Source organism: Coenobita brevimanus, chromosome 21, assembly GCF_032717465.1.
Source record: "Coenobita brevimanus isolate Jiangsu-jjx chromosome 21, ASM3271746v2, whole genome shotgun sequence".
Classification (NCBI taxonomy): Eukaryota; Metazoa; Arthropoda; class Malacostraca; order Decapoda; family Coenobitidae; genus Coenobita; species Coenobita brevimanus.
In genome coordinates this window covers 26,232,555-26,255,568 of record NC_136974.1, presented here as the reverse complement: position 1 = coordinate 26,255,568, position 23,014 = coordinate 26,232,555, and the positions used below count along the sequence as shown (strand labels likewise).

At 41.4% G+C, this 23,014-nt stretch overlaps 1 protein-coding gene across 1 annotated transcript in view; it reads left to right on the top strand.

Annotated features, from left to right (window-relative positions):
* Ube4B (Ubiquitination factor E4B) overlaps nt 1–23,014 on the top strand; it is a 645,009-nt gene that overhangs the window by 94 nt on the left and 621,901 nt on the right. The window contains exons 2-3 of the mRNA XM_080266571.1: nt 109–335; nt 471–663. Of these exons, the coding sequence (XP_080122697.1) occupies nt 109–335; nt 471–663 (420 nt within the window). The remainder of the gene's footprint in view (nt 1–108; nt 336–470; nt 664–23,014) is intronic.

The window sequence follows — 23,014 nt, the reverse complement described above, 5'->3', positions numbered from 1 at the left end:
AAGCCAATAATCAGCTTCATGTCGCAGTATCCCAGTTGTAACCAGCCAGTAAGATAATCAGAACTTCTGTTCCTGTAACAGATTTTCTGGCCCAGCTTTAACCAGCAGTTCAGGCTGAAGCCAGTCCCTTGGCTTCGAAGTTGAAGCCGAAGACATGGCCTAAAAACTATGGCTTCATGAAGCCAAAGCCGAAGCTGCAATTAAAGAGCTATGGCTTCATGAAGCTGAAGCCAAATCCGCAACTTAAAAACCATGGCTTCATGAAGCTGAAGCCAAATCCGCAACTTAAAAACCATGGCTTCATGAAGCTGATGCCAACTTCAGCCCCATGTCTGGCCCTAACCATTTTTCCAATAGGTTCTGTGTATCCCACAATGCAAACTCTCCTACTGCTGATCCTAGTGCTAACAAAATTAGCTGCATTATAGATGAGCAAACTGTATTGTATTAAGCTTGGTTGAAACCCACAGATACGGAAAAAGCGATTGGCACGGCTGGGAGCGGGACCGTCAAATGAGAGTAATAATGGGGATGCAGCTCGAATCCCCAGCCCTCAGCCCCAGTTGCAGCTGCCCACTTCCCCACCTGGCTCCATCATCCTGCCCTCACCCTCCAAAAGACATCCGCCGCCTTCGCCCCTCGACTCAGCCCCCTTTAAGAAAGGTCAGTTGTATAGCTGTTATTGCTGTATGCTGAGAACTTTCCTGTGAAGGAGAAAGCAAACACAGTTTTTTAGGGACATAAGGAACACTTATGGTTAACAGATGTGATTACCCTGCATCCTGCATTATAAAGTGCAGTCAGCAGCAGTATCATTTGGAAAGGCGAGACACATGCTGGTGTCCTGTGCATCAGAAGTTATTGTCAATATTGGGGGCTAGCCTTCCTCTTCACTATTAAGTTTTTAAGTGTAACAGCTAGTTTGTCATTTAACCCTTTCACTTTAAGGGGGCTGTGGTAAGCTGAATGACATTGTCTGTAGCAAGAATAAAATTTAAAACATCTGCCAGTTTTACCCTGCTTCATAACCTTCTTGAATCCATTGGTTGACTTACCTTTCAGAAAACATTTCTGGTAGCCTAAATTTTCCATAATATTTCCTTGCCTTATGGTATAAGATGGGTGTTTATGCTTGATTGGTGGCCAAGGAGACTTACCATCCACACATGAAGGAATGCTGCATACATCTTCCTTCACATTTATCATTTTCTTTTCTGTGTCTGCCCTCCTCTCTTCATATTTCTTCCATCCATCCTGTCACTTTTTATTACTCACCTTTCCACTTCAGGTTGCTCTACACTGCTTGACAAGCCTGAAGTCACGTGAGAAAGCTTGAAACACCATGGTAAACAATAAGGGGTTTAGGAATGACTTCTGATGTATGCCAGCATACACAGAAAACTCATCACTCAAGCCTCCATTCACTTTTACCTAGGGGGCAAGAACCCTCTTACATTGCCATAACCACTCTAATCAGCCATTCCCAAGCTTTCTCATTACCCACTTTACGACCTCCCTAGGAACTCTCGCAAATGCCTTCTCCAAGTTAAAAATATATATATATATATATATATATATATATATATATATATATATATATATAGCTCCCTTTTCTTTCTTAAGTGTTTTTCCTGAAGTTGTTGGACATTGAATGTTGCAGCAGCGATCCCATTGCCAGGCATAAACACAGACTTTATCTCATCAGTGTCTAAAGTGAAGTAAGAAAAATTTTTGTACGGGAATTTAACTTCCCATTAAGAACCACTTTTTATGTCATCTTGATTCTATCACTATGAATCTCTCTAGCATGTCACGTTTTTCATTTTTATGCTCCTGCTTTTGCAAGACAGTTTTATTTGACTTTAGGGGAGACCTTCTTTAGTGGAAGCAGTTAGGGATTTAACACCTGTTAACACTAGCCAAAACTCTTAATTATCCGTTGTCGCAATATCCGGCCCAATGCAATATCCAGTGCCAAAACGGGACGTAATCAGCGGTTCAATGCAGTATCTGGTGTCAAGGTGTATCAACCGGCCCATAAATGGTAGCCAACCGGTGCTGTATTACTTGATTGCAGTATTGTATCATTATTGTATTTTATGCTTAATTTTCATCTTTTACTCATGGGAAATTTTTTAGGATAGAGGTCCAGACGGATTGTAATGCAGTAGCTGGCTCAACGCCAAATAGTGAGCTGATGAGGGGTACCATGCAGTGTCTGGTGTTTTACATTATTCGGAGTAGGGCTTGGCTGAACTACACTGGATAATTGAGAGTTTACAGTATAAATTTTTTTGATAAGTTCACTGTCTCAGTGCTTTGCTACAGGGGTTCCTAGGGCCCCTTTGGCCCTGTCATTGGAAATTTCGGATTATTTGATTATGAGGACATTGTATATTAGTAGCTCCTGTCACCCCATACCCATAACAGGGCTTGGACCCACCTTGATCCCCTATATGTTGATCTGGCTCTGCTACTTCTCTCTTCCTAGTGCTGTAGTCAATCTACTTCACCAGATTGATATCTTGCCTCCTCCTTCCCTCCCTCCCATTCTGTTGCTGAACCAATGCCAGTATTTTTCCTTTGTATTGACAAATCAGATGTTAAAAAACAGTGCTAGTGTACTTTTTGCAGAATCTTGATTATTGTTTACAGTACTTTTGTGGGTGTGTGGGTGGGTTCATGCCTGAATGTGTGTGTGTGTGTGTGTGTGTGTGTATGTTCTTACCTAAGTGTTCTAACCTAATTGTATCTTAACAGGAATGAGTCAAGCTCGTACTGTCCCTTGTATTAAATCACTTTATCATGTACATCTTTAAATTCATGAATTGTTTTGGCATTTGGTAGTGCATTCCACTGATCAGTTGCCCTATTTGGGAAACTTGAATTTCCTTACCTCTTTATCACCTCTCTTTTTATGCAGTTATTTTGCAGTGTCCTCTTGCTGATGCTTCCCCATAGGCTATATACTCATTTATGTCTATTTCCTCTTTCCCTAAGACACATTTACATAGCATAATCATGTCTCCTCGTTCCCTCCTGTCCTGTAATGTTGGCAGATTCAGTTTTTCTGGTCTTTCTTCGTAACTAAGATCCCTTAAGCATGGTACCCATCTTGTAGCAGCCTTTTGAACTTTTTCAATCTTATCTATGTGTTTCTTGAGATGAGGATTCCAGACTGCTGTTGCATATTCCAGTATTAGTCTGATGAATGATGTTATTATCTTAATCAGCATGTCTTCAATTATGTATGTGAATACAGTACTATTCTCATATTAGCAAGCAGTGTATACATGTTCCATACCTTCTCATTGATGTGGTCAGCCAGAGATAGTCTGTTATTGATAATCACTCCAAGGTACTTCTCTATTTTTGATATGTATAGGGTTTTACTTCCTAACTTATAATCCCAATCAGGTCTTTTTCCACTTTTATCAAACTTAGTTACATGTGTGTGTGTGTGTGTGTGTGTGTGTGTGTGTGTGTGTGTGTGTGTATTTTATTGTTGATTTCTTGCACACTTTTGTGTAGCTCAGTGAATGACCAGTCTTAATTCCATCCTTGAAGAGAGCGCTGTGAATTCATCTTCCCTTTGAGCACATGACTCTGGCTGGAAAGCAATGAGACAGTTGCTGAGAGTAATTGTATTTTGTTATATGACATATCAACTGCATACCAAATTTAGTAAATCTGTCAAGTGTTTGAGCATTTAGTAAGATGAAGATGGATAAATTTTACAAAAAAAATTCACATAGCTACTAAAGTGCAGACATTCAGGTTTTTGGGAAACATTTCGTGGAGTAGGGATGAAGTTATTCACAGAGACTGTGCTTCTATACCCTTTCATGTAAGTAGGCTACTAAAGTTTTTTTGTGGTGGAAAATTCACAACAGGTAGCCAAGTTAAAAACCAGCACTCAAATTGATGCATTTTTACCATAATACAACTGCTCTTCATGACATAATTTTTCACTTGAACTACTTTACAGACAATAAGAACCAAGGTGACAGTTCAGGATTCTATTAACCCCTCCATGGTCGCTGGCGTCGAATGACGTTTAGCCGATAAATGGCTGCAGGCATTGTTTAACCCCTTAACCGCGGGGCGTCACTTTCGTGACGCTCGGCTACAATGGATCATACCGCGGGGCGTCACTTTTGTGATTCTGTGTTATTTTGAATTATCCCGGGCTCTCAAGTGGTGGCTTGTATCATATATCAGTACTGCCAATGTTCAACACTAGTCAGCACTCCAAATCTCATCTGTACTCCCATCCATTGTTGACATTTTAGCTATTTTAACCCCTTCCTGACTCCCCTCCCTACCTGCCCTCCATTACCCTCTCCTCTCACCTCCCACGCCGCGCTGCACTACGGAAATTTCCCCCTTCTCTTTCCACAGATTTCATCCATTGAAATAAGGCCTATGCCCTATATTTTTACTCAATAATATATACCAAAAAAAAAACAGGTAAGTGATAGTGTTATACTCCAGAAATTGCCTAATTATCACCTGACAACACCTCACATGCATTCATTCGCTACATTACCACGGTAATTTCCCCTTTGATTTATGCCTTGTAATCGATGTCTGTAATAAAAATATATATCAGAAAGGAAGGGAGAATCCTAATTGACATTTACAGTCACCTGGAACTACCTATTTCTATATTTATTGCCGAGATTTTCTACCTATAAAAAATTAGCCTGTAAGTTAGCAGCAGTAAGCCTAAAGTGTCATTGTCAACCCTTCCCTTCTCAGATAATTTACCCCCTTCTTGACTCCCCTCCCTACTTGCCCTCCATTACCCTCTCCTCTCACCTCCCACGCCGCGCTGCGCTACGGAAATTTCACTCTTCTTTTTCCACAGATTTCATCCATTGAAATAAGCCCTATGCCCAATATTTTTACCCAATAATATATACCAAAAAAAACAGGTAAGTGATAGTGTTATACTCCTGAAATTGCCCAATTATCACCTGACAAAACCTCACGTGCATTCATTCGCTACATTACCACGGTAATTTCCCCTTTGATTTATGCCTTGTAATCGATGTCTGTAATAAAAATATATATCAGAAAGGAAGGGAGAATCCTAATTGACATTTACATTCACCTGTAAGTACCTATTTCTTTATTTATTGCCGAGATTTTCTACCTATAAAAAATTAGCCTGTAAGTTAGCAGCAGTCAGCCTAAAGTGTCATTGTCAACCCTTCCCTTCTCAGATAAGCCGCGGCATTTAGTTCCTTGTCCTCCACTGCAGAGACAACATGTCGCACTCGCGCCCCGCCATTCCTGCCGCTTCTGCGCCCATTGCAAAGGGCCCCGTGACCTCTACCCCCAAGAAAAGTGTTGAGGCAAGCAGGAAAGGCCTCAGTGACTCTGCAGTGGCACGAGAACTTGCTGAATTGTCGATGATAATAATGGACAGCGATTTTGACGATTCCGGTGAATCGTGTGATGAGCCGGGTGAACTTATCGCGCCAGAAACAGCGACAACAAGTGCTCCTACCAGTGAATCTGTGTGTAGCTCCAAGGGAAAGGAGCCTTTAGCGCAGGAAGGAAAAGAATTTGGGAAGGGAGTGAAAAGGCGGCGTGTTAGCCCCAGAACAATGCCCCCACGTGACCCAGCCCGCCATGAGTCACGAGATCATTCACCTCCCCATTCCCCAAGCCCCGCTTTACTCATCTCGTCATCATCGTCGGCTGAGTTATCTCCGGAGTCTTCGTCGTCGGAGTCACCACCAGCATCAACAGTGAAGGCCGGCCGTAGAGGTAGAGGTAGATCTAAGAGAGTGAGAAGTAGTGTAGCTAGTAGGGTAAGGGCTGCTAGTGCTGTACGGCAACCTAGGGTCAGTGCGAGTGACCTTGACCGTGATAAGCCTCCCTCTCAGCCAACCTCCACCACCACCACCATCCCTCCACCGCCACGCCAGGGAATCCTGGACGCCTTCGCGTGGACGGAAGGGTCAGATTTTGTCCCCGAAAACCTGGTTTTCGATGAGAGCTCGTCAGGAGTTCAGCCTGCCTTCACTATGGACGAAAATGCTGAGTGTGTCGACTACCTTTTGGCCTTCCTAGATGACGAAGTCATGCAGCACATATGTGATGAGACTAACAGGTTCGAATCACAACGTGCTGCTAGTGGTACAGGTGCAGCCAAGATGCAACAGTGGACCATGCTGGGAGTGCAGGAGCTGTATGTGTTCTTTGCCCTCATGCTTCTTATGCCACACTCCAAGAAGCATGAGTTGGAAGAATACTGGTCCATGGACCCCTTACTACCCTCACCGACCTTCAACAAGTACATGGCCAGAGATCGCTTCCGGAACATCATGGGAAACCTGCACTTTGCCGACAACGATGTACCTTCCCAAACCGACCCACTCTGGAAGATCCGAGAGATTCTGAACAGAATGAAGGATAAGTTCATGTCATTCTTCCACCCATTTCAGAAGGTTGTCATTGATGGGTCCTTGGTTCTGTTCAGAGGACGTCTTCGGTTTGTCCAGTACATTCCAAGCAAACGCCATCGCTTTGGAATTAAGTTCTTTGTACTGTGCGACTGTAAGACGGGGTACATCCTTGACTTCGTCATATATTCAGCCAGCACTGTCGATCTCGATAAAACACACCCCCTTGGCTTCTCAGGCTGTGTAGTGAAAGTGCTCCTAGAAAAGTATTTTGGTGGGAATCATGTGCTGTATACAGACAACTACTATACAGCACCGAAACTTGCCAAATACCTTTCTGAGCACGGCATTGGCTCCTGCGGCACTGTCAAAAGTAATCGTGCCAACTTCCCCAAATTCCCAGAGGCAGGAAACTCGCAGCGAGGAGACGTGCACCTACGCAAGTCTGAGAAGATGCTGGCAATACGGTGGCATGACAAGAGAGTCGTGCACACATGCTCACCACCGTACATAAGGGGAGATGAGAGACAGTGGGAAGGTCGACCGTAGGACAGGCGAACCTGTGATGAAACCTGATGCTGTGTTGGACTATAATATAAACATGCGGCTGGTGGACAAGTCCGACATGATGATTGGTGAGATCGACTGCCTCAGGAAGAATACTAGGTGGTACAGGAAAGTTTTTCTGCATCTCATAGATATGACGATGTTGAACGCCTTCATCCTGTACAAGATGAAGGTAAAGCCACCCAAGTCCTTCTCCCTGAGGTTGTTCGCCAGGACTTGTGTCCAGCAGCTGCTGGAAAAATATGGTAAGGTGCAAGCAGCAACTCCAAGGCGCCATCCAGTTACACTTCCCGACCGACTTGAGCAGAGGGCGTATATGGAGCGGCACAGACTTGAGCTAATGCCTGCCACAGGGAAAAGGAAGGCTGCGATTCGCAGGTGTCAGGTATGTGCGCATACCACACGCCGCACACCTGAGCATAAACGCACCTCTTGGCAGTGTGCTGAATGCCAGGTTCCCCTCTGTGTAACCTGCTTCTTCGATTATCACAGCCAGAAGCAGTTCTAACAGTGCAAGTGTGGAAGCAGAATTATTTGGAAATAATGTGTAAATAATGTGTAAATAATGTGTAAATAGCAGGTGAAAGCAATGGATGTTCAGTTCATATGATTGAACAGTGTACTATAGTTTCATCTTACTGAAAGTGACAGTGAATAACATATTGTAAGTAAAATAGAAGGGTAAATATTGAAAATAGAATAGAAAATGTAAATAGTAATGTAAGTAATTAGTAATATAAGAATATGAGTACAAATAATTTATGTTATAACAGTGAGAGTGAATCCGTGGCTCTCTATGTATTTTACTGACTGAAAAATAGAATGGCTTCAGTGACAATAAAATAATACGACTGAATGAAACTTATGGAGAAAGACTCCAGATATATATAAGTGTGATATAGTAATAGAAATATAAAGTGTGAGGGGTTTTATGAATAATAAATGACAGAGTGCCTAGAGCGAACTAGCGCAAGTGCGGCGATCAGACGCGCTCGTAATTTCCATTGCTTTCACACTGTTTTTTTTTAGTATGGATCCCAAACTACTTGAAAATGGTAGAATAGTGTTTATAGTGTTTGTATCTGGCTGTGGTAATCATATAACGGGTTGTCGGGAAGTGTAAAGTGGAGACTTAGTTACCCTACTTCAGAGGTCTCCACAAGTCCTACGGAAACTGACGAAGGCTCAACAATCATTCCAGGAGAAAGCTGAAGGTATGTGCTATAAGCATATATAATTTTATTATTCTAGGACTAATAACTGATTTTTAGCAAATATTTTTTGAGAGTCTCTCGGAGCCCAAATAACCCCGCGGGACACGCAAGTAATTGGTAAACAAGCCCGCGGTGTAGGGGTTAAGTGCAGCCTATGAACAATGGCGAAAATTTTGGGGAAGTGAACGAACATTCTGAGCGTCTTCTGACTGACCTACGCTACACTCCCATACACCTCATCGAGCAGCTCAGAGCCTGCTACTGTGATGAGTGGATTTTCGATTTTTTTGCTCTTGGCCATGCCCAAACAAGCACAACTACTCCCATTATCTCGACCCAGGCAGAAATAACTTTGTCCTCTCATGCAGAACACATGCAACCACCTGTTTATGATTATGAATTAATACAGGCACAAACAAAAAAACATGATAATAAGTGAAAAATATATTTTTGCCTTGGTATCTTTACCCATTTGCTCAGGTTTGTTGTACTGGTTTGTATCATTTGATGCAGTGCGACATGTAGAAAACCATGAAAACTTTAGAGAAGTGAACGAACATCTGGGATATGAGACTGACCTTCACTTCATGCTCTCACACACCTCATCTGTCAGTTCACCACCTGCTGCCATGATGGAGTGGATGTATGATTTTTTTTGCTCGAGCCCATTCCTTAACAGTTACACTCATTATCTCGACCCAGAGAGAAAATATCATCTTTCTCCTCCCTAGCAAAACACACAACCACAATGTTTATGATTATAAATAAACACAGGCATAAACAAAAAATGACATGAAAAAGAAAAATTAATTTTTGTTTGGTATGTTTACCTGTTTGCTCAGGTTTCTTGCACTGTTTTGATCATTTTACATATTCTTTGCCTTTTACAAGCATAACAGGAAAGTTTTCTGTGTTCACATGATGCTTTCGTGGGTGGAAAGAACTTCTTCTCTTCCTGCAAATTAGCCCGTGTGAGGTGCGAATGGCAAGGTCGTCTTGCAATTCTGACCGTGTAAAGTGTTGGGAGACATGCAACTATACCCTTTTTCCTTACCCAGGCAAAATATATCATACTATCCCACACTCAGGACAGACAGACAGCAACACATATTGCAAAAATTACAAGGTAAAATTATAGAGAAAGGTGAACGTGTATTACGGAAAAAATACGTTTTCACCCATCTGTAAACTTATTTGTTTCTGCTTTGTCTCTCTCTTCATAATAATTAGGTTTATTCGTAGTTCTGAAACTGCGTTACAATTTATATTTGGCCATGCACGTGGTGTGGGAGCAGCATGTTGCGACTCAACTCCCCCATTCATAATCAGATCTGACCCTCCACATTCATCCCCTGTGGGAGAGCCTAGCCTTGGGGGACAGGCAATTTTCTCATTTATGACTGAAAATTCAACCTTTTCACTCCCTTTTCCAACCATGGGCACAATGATAACTTAAAAAATAACTCGACACTATCGTAAACATACTTTATATCAAGAAGATGAAAAATTATTGATAATACTGTAATTTTATTTATTTATTTTTTTTCAAGCCAATCCTAACATTATGTACCAAAATCATTTGATATCATCATATTTAATGTATGCGCAACATTTCAGCACCATTCACAATGTTTTGGAGGTTCAAAAAATGATAAGAACAACTGCAATGTTGCAATGCAGCAGCACCTCTCGGCAGCTGATATCAGTTACTGATATTTCTGCAACTTTCGCTCTCCATTGGAAGCCACAAAATGGGTCTAGGAAGCTGGGATTTGCACTGTTAGGTGCATCTGTACTTTCTCATGAATATAGCAAGAAAAGAAATCAGTTTTCGAAACTTCAGAAAATGGCACTGGTGTTGACCTGAGGTGCACGTAAATTTCCAAACCCATGGCCATGGAGGGGTTAAAGCTGATATACAGTATTTACTTGTGGTCTTCATTAAAACCAACACTCAGACCTTATATGCTCAATTGTAAAGTATAACACCATATACCTTACAGTCCTCATGCAGCTAAGTTACTAGTTCATTAGCTATTACAACACTCATTAGCTTACAATGAACATGCCACCAATATTCCCATATTGGTAAATGGAATTTTTGTTCTCTGGCTCATCCCTATATTGTTGTTTTGGCTTCTGGTTTTTCTTGTATTTCGAATGCTTTTGATGGTCATCTTTATCGCAGATTCGCAGCTGCCCTGTTTTGCCATTTTGTCTCCCCGCCCCATGGCCAAAGCTAGCATTTCTGATAGAAATGGCAATCAAAAATCATTCATAGCACATGAAAAACCATGAAAAACTAATGGAATACCCAGACTGGGTATTTAACTGTGGGAACAAAGCACCTCATACCCTTCCCCTGATGACATTAGTCACCCAGACTGCCACAAAACCTAACCTTGAAAGTCACTCAAAATTAGGCCAGCCACCTACATGGAATATGGATTGGGATGTTGCCAGCAGCCTGATGTGTATATGGTTTGAACTGTAGCAGAGTGTTGTTACACCATCAGTAATGCTTGTCCTCTTTGTACCAGCACATTTTATTACACCTTGAGCACTTGACTTCACAAGGTATTACCCTGCAGCTATGGAAAGCTCAAAGGCTTGCTGCATTATTTTGATAACAGTGCTGAACTATATCCCATGGCAACACCAGCGTGTTTAAAAAAACACTCTTGCAGGCAAGGGAGGCCGCACCCAGTGTGTCCAGGATGAGTCATGGTCATCGCTGACTGTTTGAAGGCAAAGCTTTGTCTTAGCCATACTTCTCTCAGCTACCTGATTAGTTAATTCAGGAAAATTGATAGGGGTTGACACAGTAGGAAATAATGACCAAGAAGGTTGGTAGAGGTCATTATGGTCAGAAATCACTTGAAAGTAGCTCTTGCAAGATCCACATCCCCATGCCATGGTCATGGCAAGTAATTTTCATGATTATGAAACCTCCCAAAAATGCGAAAGAGAAGATCCCATGTTTTGATGAGAGAGAATGTCGTATAACTTACTTAAAAAAAGAAAAGTTGGGCATTGATGAGCAAAATATATATATATATAAATGACACAAATGATTATAAAATACGGCAGTTGGGTAGCCTTTTAAGAACACTAAAGTTTTGACTCTTAACATTTTACGTTAAACCTTTTTGTAGAAGTAAATAGCAGTAACTTAAGTTGCTTTTTTTTTTTTTTTTTTTTTTTTTTTCTTTCAACTTCCATTTTCATAAACTAATTGGTCCATAGCTAATAACCGGTATGAAAAGGGTTGTTGTTGAGTAACCCTGGTCTGTATTGGACCACTAAAGGATCATTCAGGTGTATTGCAACTCTTGTCTTGGATATGGCCAACATTCTAGATAACCATTTTACTTTTGTACTGTTAGAAGATGCTCATGACGTGGCACAGTTAGTGCTGTTAATCAGCAAGCAAAAGCCAATTATTGTAAAATCGGTATCGTCAGTATTGGAAGGGAAAAATTATCTGATAATTGGAATTGTATCGGAATCAGCTGAGTAACGGTTAAAATGATATAAATGGTTGTATCCAGTGACCCTAGACTCTAGCACTTACTTCTCCACCATTCTAGGTGTGAACTAATGTTGTAATGATGAATATTTTTCAAAGGTATGGTCATATCCCACATTTTGTTGACTGTCTTAATTGGTAAAATTTCATTTTTTCATTCATTGCCAGACGCCATGTATCCCAAACGGGGTGGTCAAGGGCCCAAGAGTTAATTGTTTTACGGGGAGGGGCACTAATCCTCCACCAACCCCACTTGACACGTAGGGATGCCAACAGCATCTGGTGTTCCCAGGCGGTCACCCATCCAAGTACTAACCAGACCCAACGTTGCTTAACTAAAACATACAGAATATTTAGACCATAATATTATATCACTGTGGGTAGAATGAAGCTCGACACAGATACAGTAATCTCTCAGTTATCCGACATAGTAGAGCCAGAGGCATGTCCGGGTAGTGGCAATATCTGGATAATGAAGAATATCCCCCTGCTATACCCAGACCCTACCTATTCTCAACGTCCAACCTATACCTAACCTATTTGTACAGTGCCTGTACTTAATTTGGCAGTGTTTTCTGGTCATTCAAGCATATTTAGACATCAAAACATGCATAGAAATATCCAGAGTAATGCTAAGCTCCAAGAAAACCATGCAAAAAAACAAACATTGAAAACCAAAAAATACCCAACCTATACATTACTATAAGTACAGTACCCCTCCAAATTTTGACACTATTTTCAGGTCAGTCTGCCATATTTAGACATCAAAACACACAGGAATATCCAAAGTAATGCTAAACACCAGAAAAACCATTAAAAAAAACATTGAAAGCCAAAAAACACCCTACCCATACACTGCTGTATGTACAATACCCCTCCTAATTTTGGCACAGTTTTCAGGTCAGTCTGCCATATTTAGACATCAAAACACACATAGGATTATCCATATTAATGGTGAACATCAAGCAAACAATGCATAACCAACCAAAATCCACAAAAAACCTGAAGACAGGTTGAAAATCAGTTATCTGTGGCAAGCGATTGCTCCTGGGGCTAAAAAAAAATTCCACGGTCAAATATGCCACCGGAAATTGGTTATACAGGTATTGGTATAAATGGTATACCTCATCTTCGCTGGTGTTTATACTGTAAGTTAAGCTGCTAAAAACACATGAAGTTGTTAAGTACAGAAATGAAGTGAGAATAAAGTGTTCAGGAGTAAAACTTACCTTCATATAACGTACACCATCCTTGTGCAGATTTTTTGCCAGGACCTTCCAAGAATTAAGCATATGTCTAGATGCAGAATGGGGGACTTGTGAAGCTGCCTACTGCTAATGGCCACCACCATCAACAGCTTGTCAGCCATGAGTACATGTTAAATTATCATGATTTTTCTCTGTTGGTATGAAAACCTGTGTGGCAAAATACCATCATACACTGTTGAAGTATTGAAGAAGCTACCCAACAAAAATATAACAGGGGAGAATACATTGCTCTTGTTTTATTTCTGCAAAAACAAAGTCCTGATTTTGAAAACCTGGCACTTTATACAATATACTTTTTGTTGTTTTTAATGAAGCTGCTACAAAGCTGAGTTAGTTCTTGCCTCCTGAAATGTTCGATATATACTGCAGTTTTAGCCAAGCACTTGTCTTATTTGTGTCAGTCTCTCTTGTGATGGAAATTTAATGATGATGCATTAAATTATCCTACATCAGCCATCCTAGCTCAGAGAGTGTCCCCGTTCCAATGTTATATGACTTATTTGAACGTGTTGGTAGCCCATTTTCATAGGGGGTTAAGTCATGATAAAATCTTGGAACAAGGACTGTCTCTGAGCTCGGATGGCTGATGTAGAATAATTTAATACATCATCATTAAATTTCTGCCAAACGAGAGACTGACACAAACAAAACAAGTGCTTGTCTAAAACAACAGTATACATCAAACATTTCAGAAAGTAAGAATTAACTTAGCTTTGCAGCGAAATGACAAAAATAAATATATAGGTGCCAGGTTTTCAGAATTCAGGCTTCATTTTCGGGGAAATAAATAAATGAGAGCAATGTATTCTCTTTTATAATTTTATTATGAAGCTTTTTCGGTACTTCAGTAGTGCGTAGTGGTACTTTGCCACACAGGTTCTCACTACAGAGAAAAATCACAGTAACTGAACACGTGCTTGGAACAGAGAATCTGTTAACATTGGGAGACATCTGGTGGCAGACAATTTCCAAAGTCCCCCATATCTTGAGCTCTCTTGTGGTCGCTTTCGAATTTTGATACAACCAAAATGCAAAAAAATTTAAAAACTCACAACTCAGTGCTGTCAGCGCGAAGGAGGGGAGAGACGGAGGGAGTGAGCTGGGAGCCAGGAGGGAAGGGAAGGGGGGAGAAGCGAGGCTGTGGGCACGATTTTCACCCTTTCTGTAACGAGGCAGACAGGTGCTTTTACCGTACATTTATTCATGGCTTGTGGTCTGTTAGGTGTGTGGTGGCCATTCAGAAACAAAACCCCCGGTGACCGGGTGACTTTGGACATTCGGTAGAGAGGTGGATGACCACTATCACTGAACATGTACTTGTGGCTTGTGGTCTGTGTTCAGTGCATGGTGACAGTTGGGAAAGACTTAGCCCGATGGCCAGGCGACTTTGGACATTCGGTGGGGATGCGTACAGGTGTCTTGAGACTGCTTGCAGGTTACATTCGTATTACTCTGATACTAGAGGTTTGTTGGGAGTGATTGGACCAGCGAGTGACTTTGACCATTCAGTACAGGGGCAGACCAACATTTTAGCTCTGGTTGTGGGTTACAGCCTATTTCCCACCCACAGCTCGAGCCCAGCGGCCACGACACTGAATTTTTGAACATGTCGGCTGGCCGGCTGGAGTTCTCAAGGACTCCTACGTCCGGGTAATAGCAAGTAAATTTGGTTAATGGTTTAACCCGTGGATTGCGCAATTACCTTTTTTTTTTTATCTCGCACCTAGGTGTGCAAAAAAAAAAAAAAAAAAAAAAAATACTTTTTGAAGATAAACATCCAGGGCATCATCTGGTGGAGAGAAAAAAAATCTCTCTCCCTCTCCGTCTTTGCATAGTGCCATGCGTAAGTTTGCATAGGGGTGTAGGTGCATACTGCGATGGGAACTTTTGTGAGAAATATTTGAACACAGCACAGCCTGAGCTGGGGCTCGCGATGCGGCGATTCCCAGCCTGAGCTGTGGCTCGCATCCATGGGTTAGTAGAGCCAAAGTTCAGTATCCGAACAATGAACAAGTCGGGATACTGCTCGTCCTGATAAATGAGGGATTATTGTAGCTAGAACTCGGTCTTCTGTCAGGAGCTGTGGTGGATTGGTAGGAACTTGTGAGTCAGAGGGTACACATACATACACCAGCAATGTTCCGTCAGTGGTTTGACTCAGGCTTAATGTTTAATTTCAGTGATACAAGAGCTGTAAGCAGGTATTCATTTTTTTGTTTTTCTATTAATCTACAGTAAAATCTATTTGGATCATATACACATGTAATTTTCATTGTCTTTCTTGGAGTTGAAGGAGTTTAGTGCTAAATTTGAATGTCGCCTGCAAATCTAATTTTGTTTAGCTTGTGTGAAAAAATAGTGATAGAGTAAACCCTCGATATAACGGACTTCAGTAGACCGGAGTTTGCTTTTATCGGAATCAAGGAGCTACCGAACTAAATTCTTATATATTGGATAAAGTCCAAGAAAGCCAGAAACAGTCTGGATTGCCTGTCCACTTCAGCTATGTTCACCACAATAAGGTAAATAAAAGACCTGTTTATCAGTGTACAGTACAGTATTCTTATATACTGTATGCTGTATTTTACCATTTTATTATTGTGGTGAATGTATAATACCGTACAGAACTGCAGTGGTAGTGAAAACTGTTTAAAAACTGTTGGTGTGATCCAGACTAGTGTCTGATATATTGGAAAAAGTCCAGGTTAGTAGGGAGAAGTCCGGATGTCGCATTTATCGGAATTTTGCTTTTTTCAGAATGGCTTGGGCCCCAAGTACAGTCAGTCCTCGTAAATCGCGGCAATTTGGGTCAGGACCACTGCCGTGATTTATGAATTCCATGATTTATGAATAATAACTCTTATTTGAAAAATTAATTTGGGTCTGAACTTTGGCTAACTCGCCCCCACAGCAACCTACCTACACCTATCTAGGCACCATCAAACACAATCATACAAATTTAGGAATATTCAGTGCATGTATTAAGGGATCTCACCTTAATCCTGTGACGAAATTGCTTAAGTGAATGGAGTGGGGTGGTGTTGGGAAGAACTTAGAACCTCTCAGCACTTGTTCTTCCCAAACTCTTTCACCAGCTTTGAAAACTTCTCTCCCCTCTCAATGAGCTCTAAACATTGACTGTATGACAACTACGGCAGCTTCTTGATGCCATACTGCTTAGGGCGCTTCATTGGGAGGTCGGGAGGGGCTATGGCAGGTAGGAGGCGGGGGGAAGTTTCACAGAAAAGGCAGGTGACTCTCGTACTCTATGGTGACGGTCTGTAGTGTGCAGACTGGCGGGACAAGAACAACAACAACATGGCGGCATTAGTATGCACACTTGCCACCAGGGATGCGTGGTGATTGGTTGTTGGGTCGCGATTGTCAATTTGAATGCCGCGGTTTACAATTCTCCTCGGAAAACGCCCACTTGGGTGCCTAGGTCCGCGATTTTCGTGACTTAACAGTGATTTAAGGGTGCCGACAGTCTGACAGCTACTTAGCGGTGATTTATGAATCCGTGATTTATGAACATGCGATTTACGAGGATTGACTGTAGTTCGTTGTAGTGAGGTCTTGCTGTACTTAAAAAAGTTACACTTTTATTAGGCTACATCAAAATATCGCAGTTTCTTTAACTTTTCTACTTGGGTTTTTATTTTAAAGAAGCTACCGTATTTTGTGGGGTGGAAGACGCTCTTTTTTTTATCAAAAATCCCTTCATATATCCCCTTGCATCCTGGAGGCGAGACTAAGACCTTGCCTCCATTTAGAAGAATCAGTTATACTGGTTCCTTGAAAGCAGTGATAAGAAACAGGGAAGTGAGCATGAAGTGAAAAAGTTACTACATGACAGTATTGTGATACCAACTCTAACGTATGGAAGTGAAGCTTGGACGTTGTTGGAAGGACACAGGTCAAGAGTGAGAGCAGTGGAAATGAGTTATTTAAGAGGAGCCTGTGGAGTCACATGGAAAGACAGGCTGACGAATGAGGATATAAAGGAGCGTTGTGGTGTGGATGTGTGATAGGAAGTGTTATGAGGAACACACTGAGGTGGTTTGGCCATGTGGAGAGGATGGAGGGTGAGAGACTGACGAAGAGAGTGTATGTGAGTGAGGTGGAGGGGGGAAGAGGGAGGAGGAGGCTGAGGATGAGATGGAGGGATGGGGTGGAGAGGTGTATGAGAGAGGGGGGTGTGAGTTGGGAGCAGGGCAGTGAAATGGCGGGGGACAGGGTGACGTGGAGGCGATTTGTTTGTGGCCACTCCAAACGGGATTGAGGCGTCTGGCAATGGATACTTATACAGAGGATCATCTCACTGTTTGGCAGTCAAGTATTTTTAGAGTATAAACACCTTTGATTTATCGTAAAAAGGTACATTCACTTGTGTATATAGATTTTTCTATCAGAAACACCCAGGCTCAGGAAAAAATTTAGGGTTTGTTTACAACTGGCCATGTGACAGTCTGGGGGTTTAGCGGTATAGCAGTTTAGCAATTTAGCATCTAGGATACACCCTACTTTAGCAGGCTAACATGATTACTGGTGAACTCCCTGCTAACCTTCTGAAATGCAGTCATGATCACTTTGCTTGCCATCCACTCAGTAACTAGTAAGGAAATGATACAGGAGATGATGGCTAGCATGACATTTGAGTCATTGTAACAGATGTCTGTCTCATATGGAAATTCAATAACCCTTGTTTGCCTGGCTTCTCTTACTGATATTTTGTTTCATTCGAGACAAGAATATAATAGAAAGAAACAGTTTTATATTACCGTTGCTGAAAAACGGGTAAAACAACTGCAACATTAAACAGTACTGTCTGAAATTACAGCTTTTTAGCAGTTTAGCACCTAGCTTTTCCCCAACTCTCAGAGCATCATCACAGAACTCCTTGCTAACCTTCAGAAAGGCAGTAATGATCACTTGCTGTCCAATCACTAACTAGCAAGGGAATCATATTGGAGATGTTGGCTAATGTGACTTTTGGTGAGTCATCATAACAGACGTCTGTCTCATTTGGAAATTCAAAAACTCTTGTTAGGCTGGCATCTCTCACTGATATTTTGTTTCATTCGATACAAGAGCATCATAGAAGGAAGCAGTCTTATATTACTGTTATTGAAAAATAGGAAAAACAGTTGCAACATTAAATAATACTTCTCGAAATTACATCATTATTAGCGGTTTAACAATTTAGCAGTTTAGCACTTAACGATATGGAAATTTGATCACCCCATGTTAGGATGGCTTCTGATACTTTTAGGGTACATAAGATGGTGTAAACATTCGTTGTAATTGATTTGTGAAAACTTGGTACATGCAGGCATTTGAAGACATTCAGGCATTTGTTTTGGAGATATAGTGTATTCCTTCACTTAATGGCCTTTGTATTTTCTTAAATGAATGAATGAACGGGTGTTATTGAGTTTTGTTTTTTTAAGATCATTTCACGAAAAATAATACGTATCTCTATATACTGATACATATTTAGTGTACTTTAATAGAGATAAACATCATGTCTCAAATTATTGTACGAAAGGAATCTGACACTTCAGACTTCATAAACAAACTTGTAGTGTTAAGATGGCATCGTGGTATGGAGTAACATTTTATAAGTAAAGGATTGTTTGTTTGTTTTCTTGTCTTGTACCCTTCTTTTACATAAAAATAAAGACACCAAACATATATATAAAGTACTGAAGAGAGACTCTACTGTGTTAAGATAGTGTCATGGAATGCAGTAACATTACGTTAGGAAGGTATTGTTTGTTTTCATGTCTTGTTCCCTTCTTTTACATAAAAACAAAGAAACCAAAGACAGATATACAGTACTGAATAGAGATTCTGAAAGGTGAGTGTGTATTTTAGTGAAAAATACTCATATCAAGCAACCTTTTTGTAGTCTTGGTCAAGACATACTTTTTTTCTCTGAACTTTCCTTCCAGAATTAGGGTGCATCTTTCACACTGCAGCGTCTAACATGCCATGAAATAAGGTATATATTTATAAGAAGCAATAAAACGATAACTGTACTATACCATTATATAATAAAATGTTTTTAAAACATTAAAGCAGCAGTCCCTCTATTATCCGACATAATGGAGCCAAATGCATATCCGGGTAGTGGATCCATCCAAACAGTTGACTTCTTCCCTGGTCCCCATTCACACATAACCTTGAAAGCTTGTGTAAGAGGCCACTACAGCACATCATTCAACACTTGTTCCTGTTGTTTAACACTGTCTGGTCATGCAAACCTATAAACCACAGCAAGCATTGCACGCAATCACCTACGCCAACAACACAACATACACTCTTTGAGAGCTCTGTGGGAAAGCCCGGTCTCGGCCATGGCCTTCTTAAGGGGCTCGGGGCTGTTCAGCCAGACTGCCTAGGGAACAACTACTACTACTACTACTACTACCACAGCAAGCAATTACCACGGTAATGCGGACCCATCAACCACAGGTTAGCAATCACCACTGTAGGCCATACCCTGCAGTGACATGAAAAAAACATGGGCAAACCATCGGCACAAGAAAAATGCAGTGTGCCCACAAACCATAATGGTAAAATAGAATAAAATCATGGTAGAGTACAGTAAACTAGAATAAAATCAATGTAAACACTTACAGTTCCTGCTGGGTGTCATGCTGAATAACCCACTACCTCCTTGACTCTGACTGTTGTATTATGGCTGGTGAACCTGTTGCACTGCACAGTACATCCCATGTGGTCTAGTGACATTGTCCGAAGAGCTTAATTCAAGTCAGAATCAAGGAGGATATCTGGCATTCGGCCTAAGGGAGCGGCTGTGAGACATGGTGATGGACTACCTTCTTCAGGTGACTCTGAAGAAAGCGAACTTCTCGGCAGCAACCTTCAACTCGATGCCTCTCACTAGCATGCCTGCAGTCCATTGTTGCCAGCACCAGATCAGTGCCAAACGGTTGACATCAGCATGCCGGAACAAACTCATAGTCTTCCGTTCTGTATTGCATCTGTTCTTCTGGCCAAAGTCTGCCATGTACTGGGTGAGTTTGTCACGGGCTTTCCTGATGCCGTGTAGGGTTGAGCAAGCCAGGTCGTACTTCTTAACCCCTACACCGCGGGCATGTTTACCAATGTTTTGCGTGTGCCGCGGGGTTATTCGGGCTCCGACAGACTCTCAAAAAATATTTGCCAAAAATCAGTTATTAGTCTTAGAATATTAAAGTTACATATGCTTATGGCACATACCTTCAGCTTTCTCCTGGAATGTTTGTTGAGCCTTCATCAGTTACCGTAGGACTTGTGGAGACCTCTGAAGTTGGGTAACGAAGTCTTCACTTTACACTTCCCGACAACCCGTAATATGATTACCACAGCCAGATATTAACACTATAAACACTACTCTATGATTTTCAAGTAGTTTGGGATCCATACTCCAAAAAAAAACCCACTGTGAAAGCAATGAAAATTATGAGCTCGTCTGACCGTCGCACTTGCGCAAGTTTGCTCTTGGTACTCTGTCATTTATTATTCATAAAACCCCTCACACTTTATATTTCTGTTACTATATAACACTTATATATATCTACAGTCTTTATCCATAAGTTTCTTTCAGTAGTATTAGTTTATTGTCACTGTAGGGATTCAATTTCTTTCAGTAAAATACGTAGCATTCACTTTCTCGTCCTGTATACTAGCATTGAGAGTGAATGTCACTTTCATCTTCACTCTCATAACTCATAGTATTCAGACACGCTAGAGTGAAACTTTCACTTTCATTACTCCTAGGGTATATACTCGTATTCTTATAATACTACTCATTTACATTTCTATTTACGTTCTCTATTTTATTTACGTTATTTACATTTCTATTTTATTTACACGTGTTATGCACTGTCACTTGAAGTAACTTATAAAACTGTTTTCCATTGTTCACGTATATTTACATTCATTACTTTCACTTGCTGTTTACACATTATTTACACATTATTTACAATTCCACTTGCACTGTTTTACTCAATAGAAAGATCGTAGTCACTCTTTTATCAATTGTCAGCCCTTTACCTCTTTCCACACGAGGTTTAGTAGGGGGTAAAGGTCACAGGGCCCTTTGCATGGGGGTGAAAAAGGCCCTGAAGTCATCAAGAGGATGAGCCATACCTCCTCTTCGGAAGATGAGAGAGAACTGATAAAGGAGGGCCGGCCCGGGTAGAGGCCTACTTAGGGGATATTCAGTACTACCAACGTAGCTCTTGAAACAGCTATGTATTTCACTGAAATGATTGGCAGGAAATCTAGACAATACATTATAAATTAGGTAGTTCCAGGTGAATGTAAATATCACTTAGGCTTATCCCTTCCCTCCTTATATGTATATTTATTACGAAAATAGATTATATGGCATATTTAAAGGGGAAAAAACAGCGATAATTAGCGAACGAGTGCACATGAGGTGTTGTCAGGTGATAATTAGCCAATTCCAGGTGTATGGCACTCTCACTTACCTTATTTCTTTCTTGTATATATTATTTGGTATAAGAATAGGGCATAGGGCTTATTTCAATGGATGAAATCAGTGAAAAATTCCAGGGAAGATTTACTTAGCGTAGCACGGCCGGGCAGGCGAGAGGATAGGGTAATGGAGGGGGGGGTAGGGAGGGGAGTCAAGAATGGGGAGAAATGGCTAAATTGTCAACAATGGATGGGAGTACAGATGAGATTAGGAGTGCTGACTAGTGTTGGACATTGGCAGTACTGATAGATGATACAAGCCCCCACTTGGAAGCCCGGGTGAATTCAAAATAACACAGAATCACAAAAGCGACGCCCCGCGGTATGATCCCTTGCTCCCAAGTGTCACGAAAGTGACGCCCCGCAGTTAAGGGGTTAATCGCACATATCCATCCCTTAACTCCCCCTCCTTACCCCCACAAAACCACCGACTTGTTAGTCAGATGGATTGAAGATCTGAAGCCTCGCTGTCTCACATCTTGCCGCATATAACCAACATAATAGAGCCAAAGGCATGTCTGGATAGTGGCTCCATCCAGATAGTGGACTTCTGCCCTGCCCCCTCTTTTGTACATACCCTGACTTTGACAGCCATTGTAAAAGGCCACTTCAGTATGTTGTACAACTCATATTCTTGGTGTTTTACATTACTCTGTCTTGTCAAGCAGACCTATAAACCACAGCCAAGCAATCAGTATGGTCAACCAGACCCATCAGCCACAGGCCAGCAATCACCATGGTCCTTAATAAAAAAAAAAAAAAAAAAAAAAAAAAAAGTCCCAGCCTGGCGAAAATGTTTGCTGATGCCATAATTTCCACCTGGATGCAAGCATTTTGTCCGGAAGAAATGGAAAAATGTATGAATAATGGTTTTGAACAGCCAGATTACGGCATCTGGATAATGGATGGTCTGGATAGTGGCCGTCCAGATAATTGAGTGATTACCATAATATAATTTATTCTACTATTAGGTGTATTAATACCCATATACATCCACCTTCAGTTCAGTGAGAAGTAATTATATTGCAGTTTTAGCAGATTCGAAAGACAAGCCAAATGGTTTTCTATACACCAGGAAACCATTTACTATGCTGGGTGGTAATCATATAACCAAATTATGGCATCTGGTGGTTTATTGGGTAATTAGTTACTCCAATCGGATTGAGCTTGTCTATCCATCTAGCTGTCTATTGCCAGATGCCTCAATCCTGTTCGGGGTGGCCACAAACAAATCGCCTCCACGTTGCTCTGTCCCCTGCCATTTCACTGCCCTGCTCCCAACTCACACCCCCCTCTCTCATATACCTCTCCACCCCATCCCTCCATCTCATGCTCAGCCTCCCCCTCCCTTTTCCCCCCTCCACCTCACTCACATACACTCTCTTCGTCAGTCTTTCACCCTCTATCCTCTCCACATGGCCAAACCATCTCAGTGTATTCCTACTAACGCTTCCTATCATATCCACATCCACACCACAACGCTCCTTTATATCCTCATTTGTCAGCCTG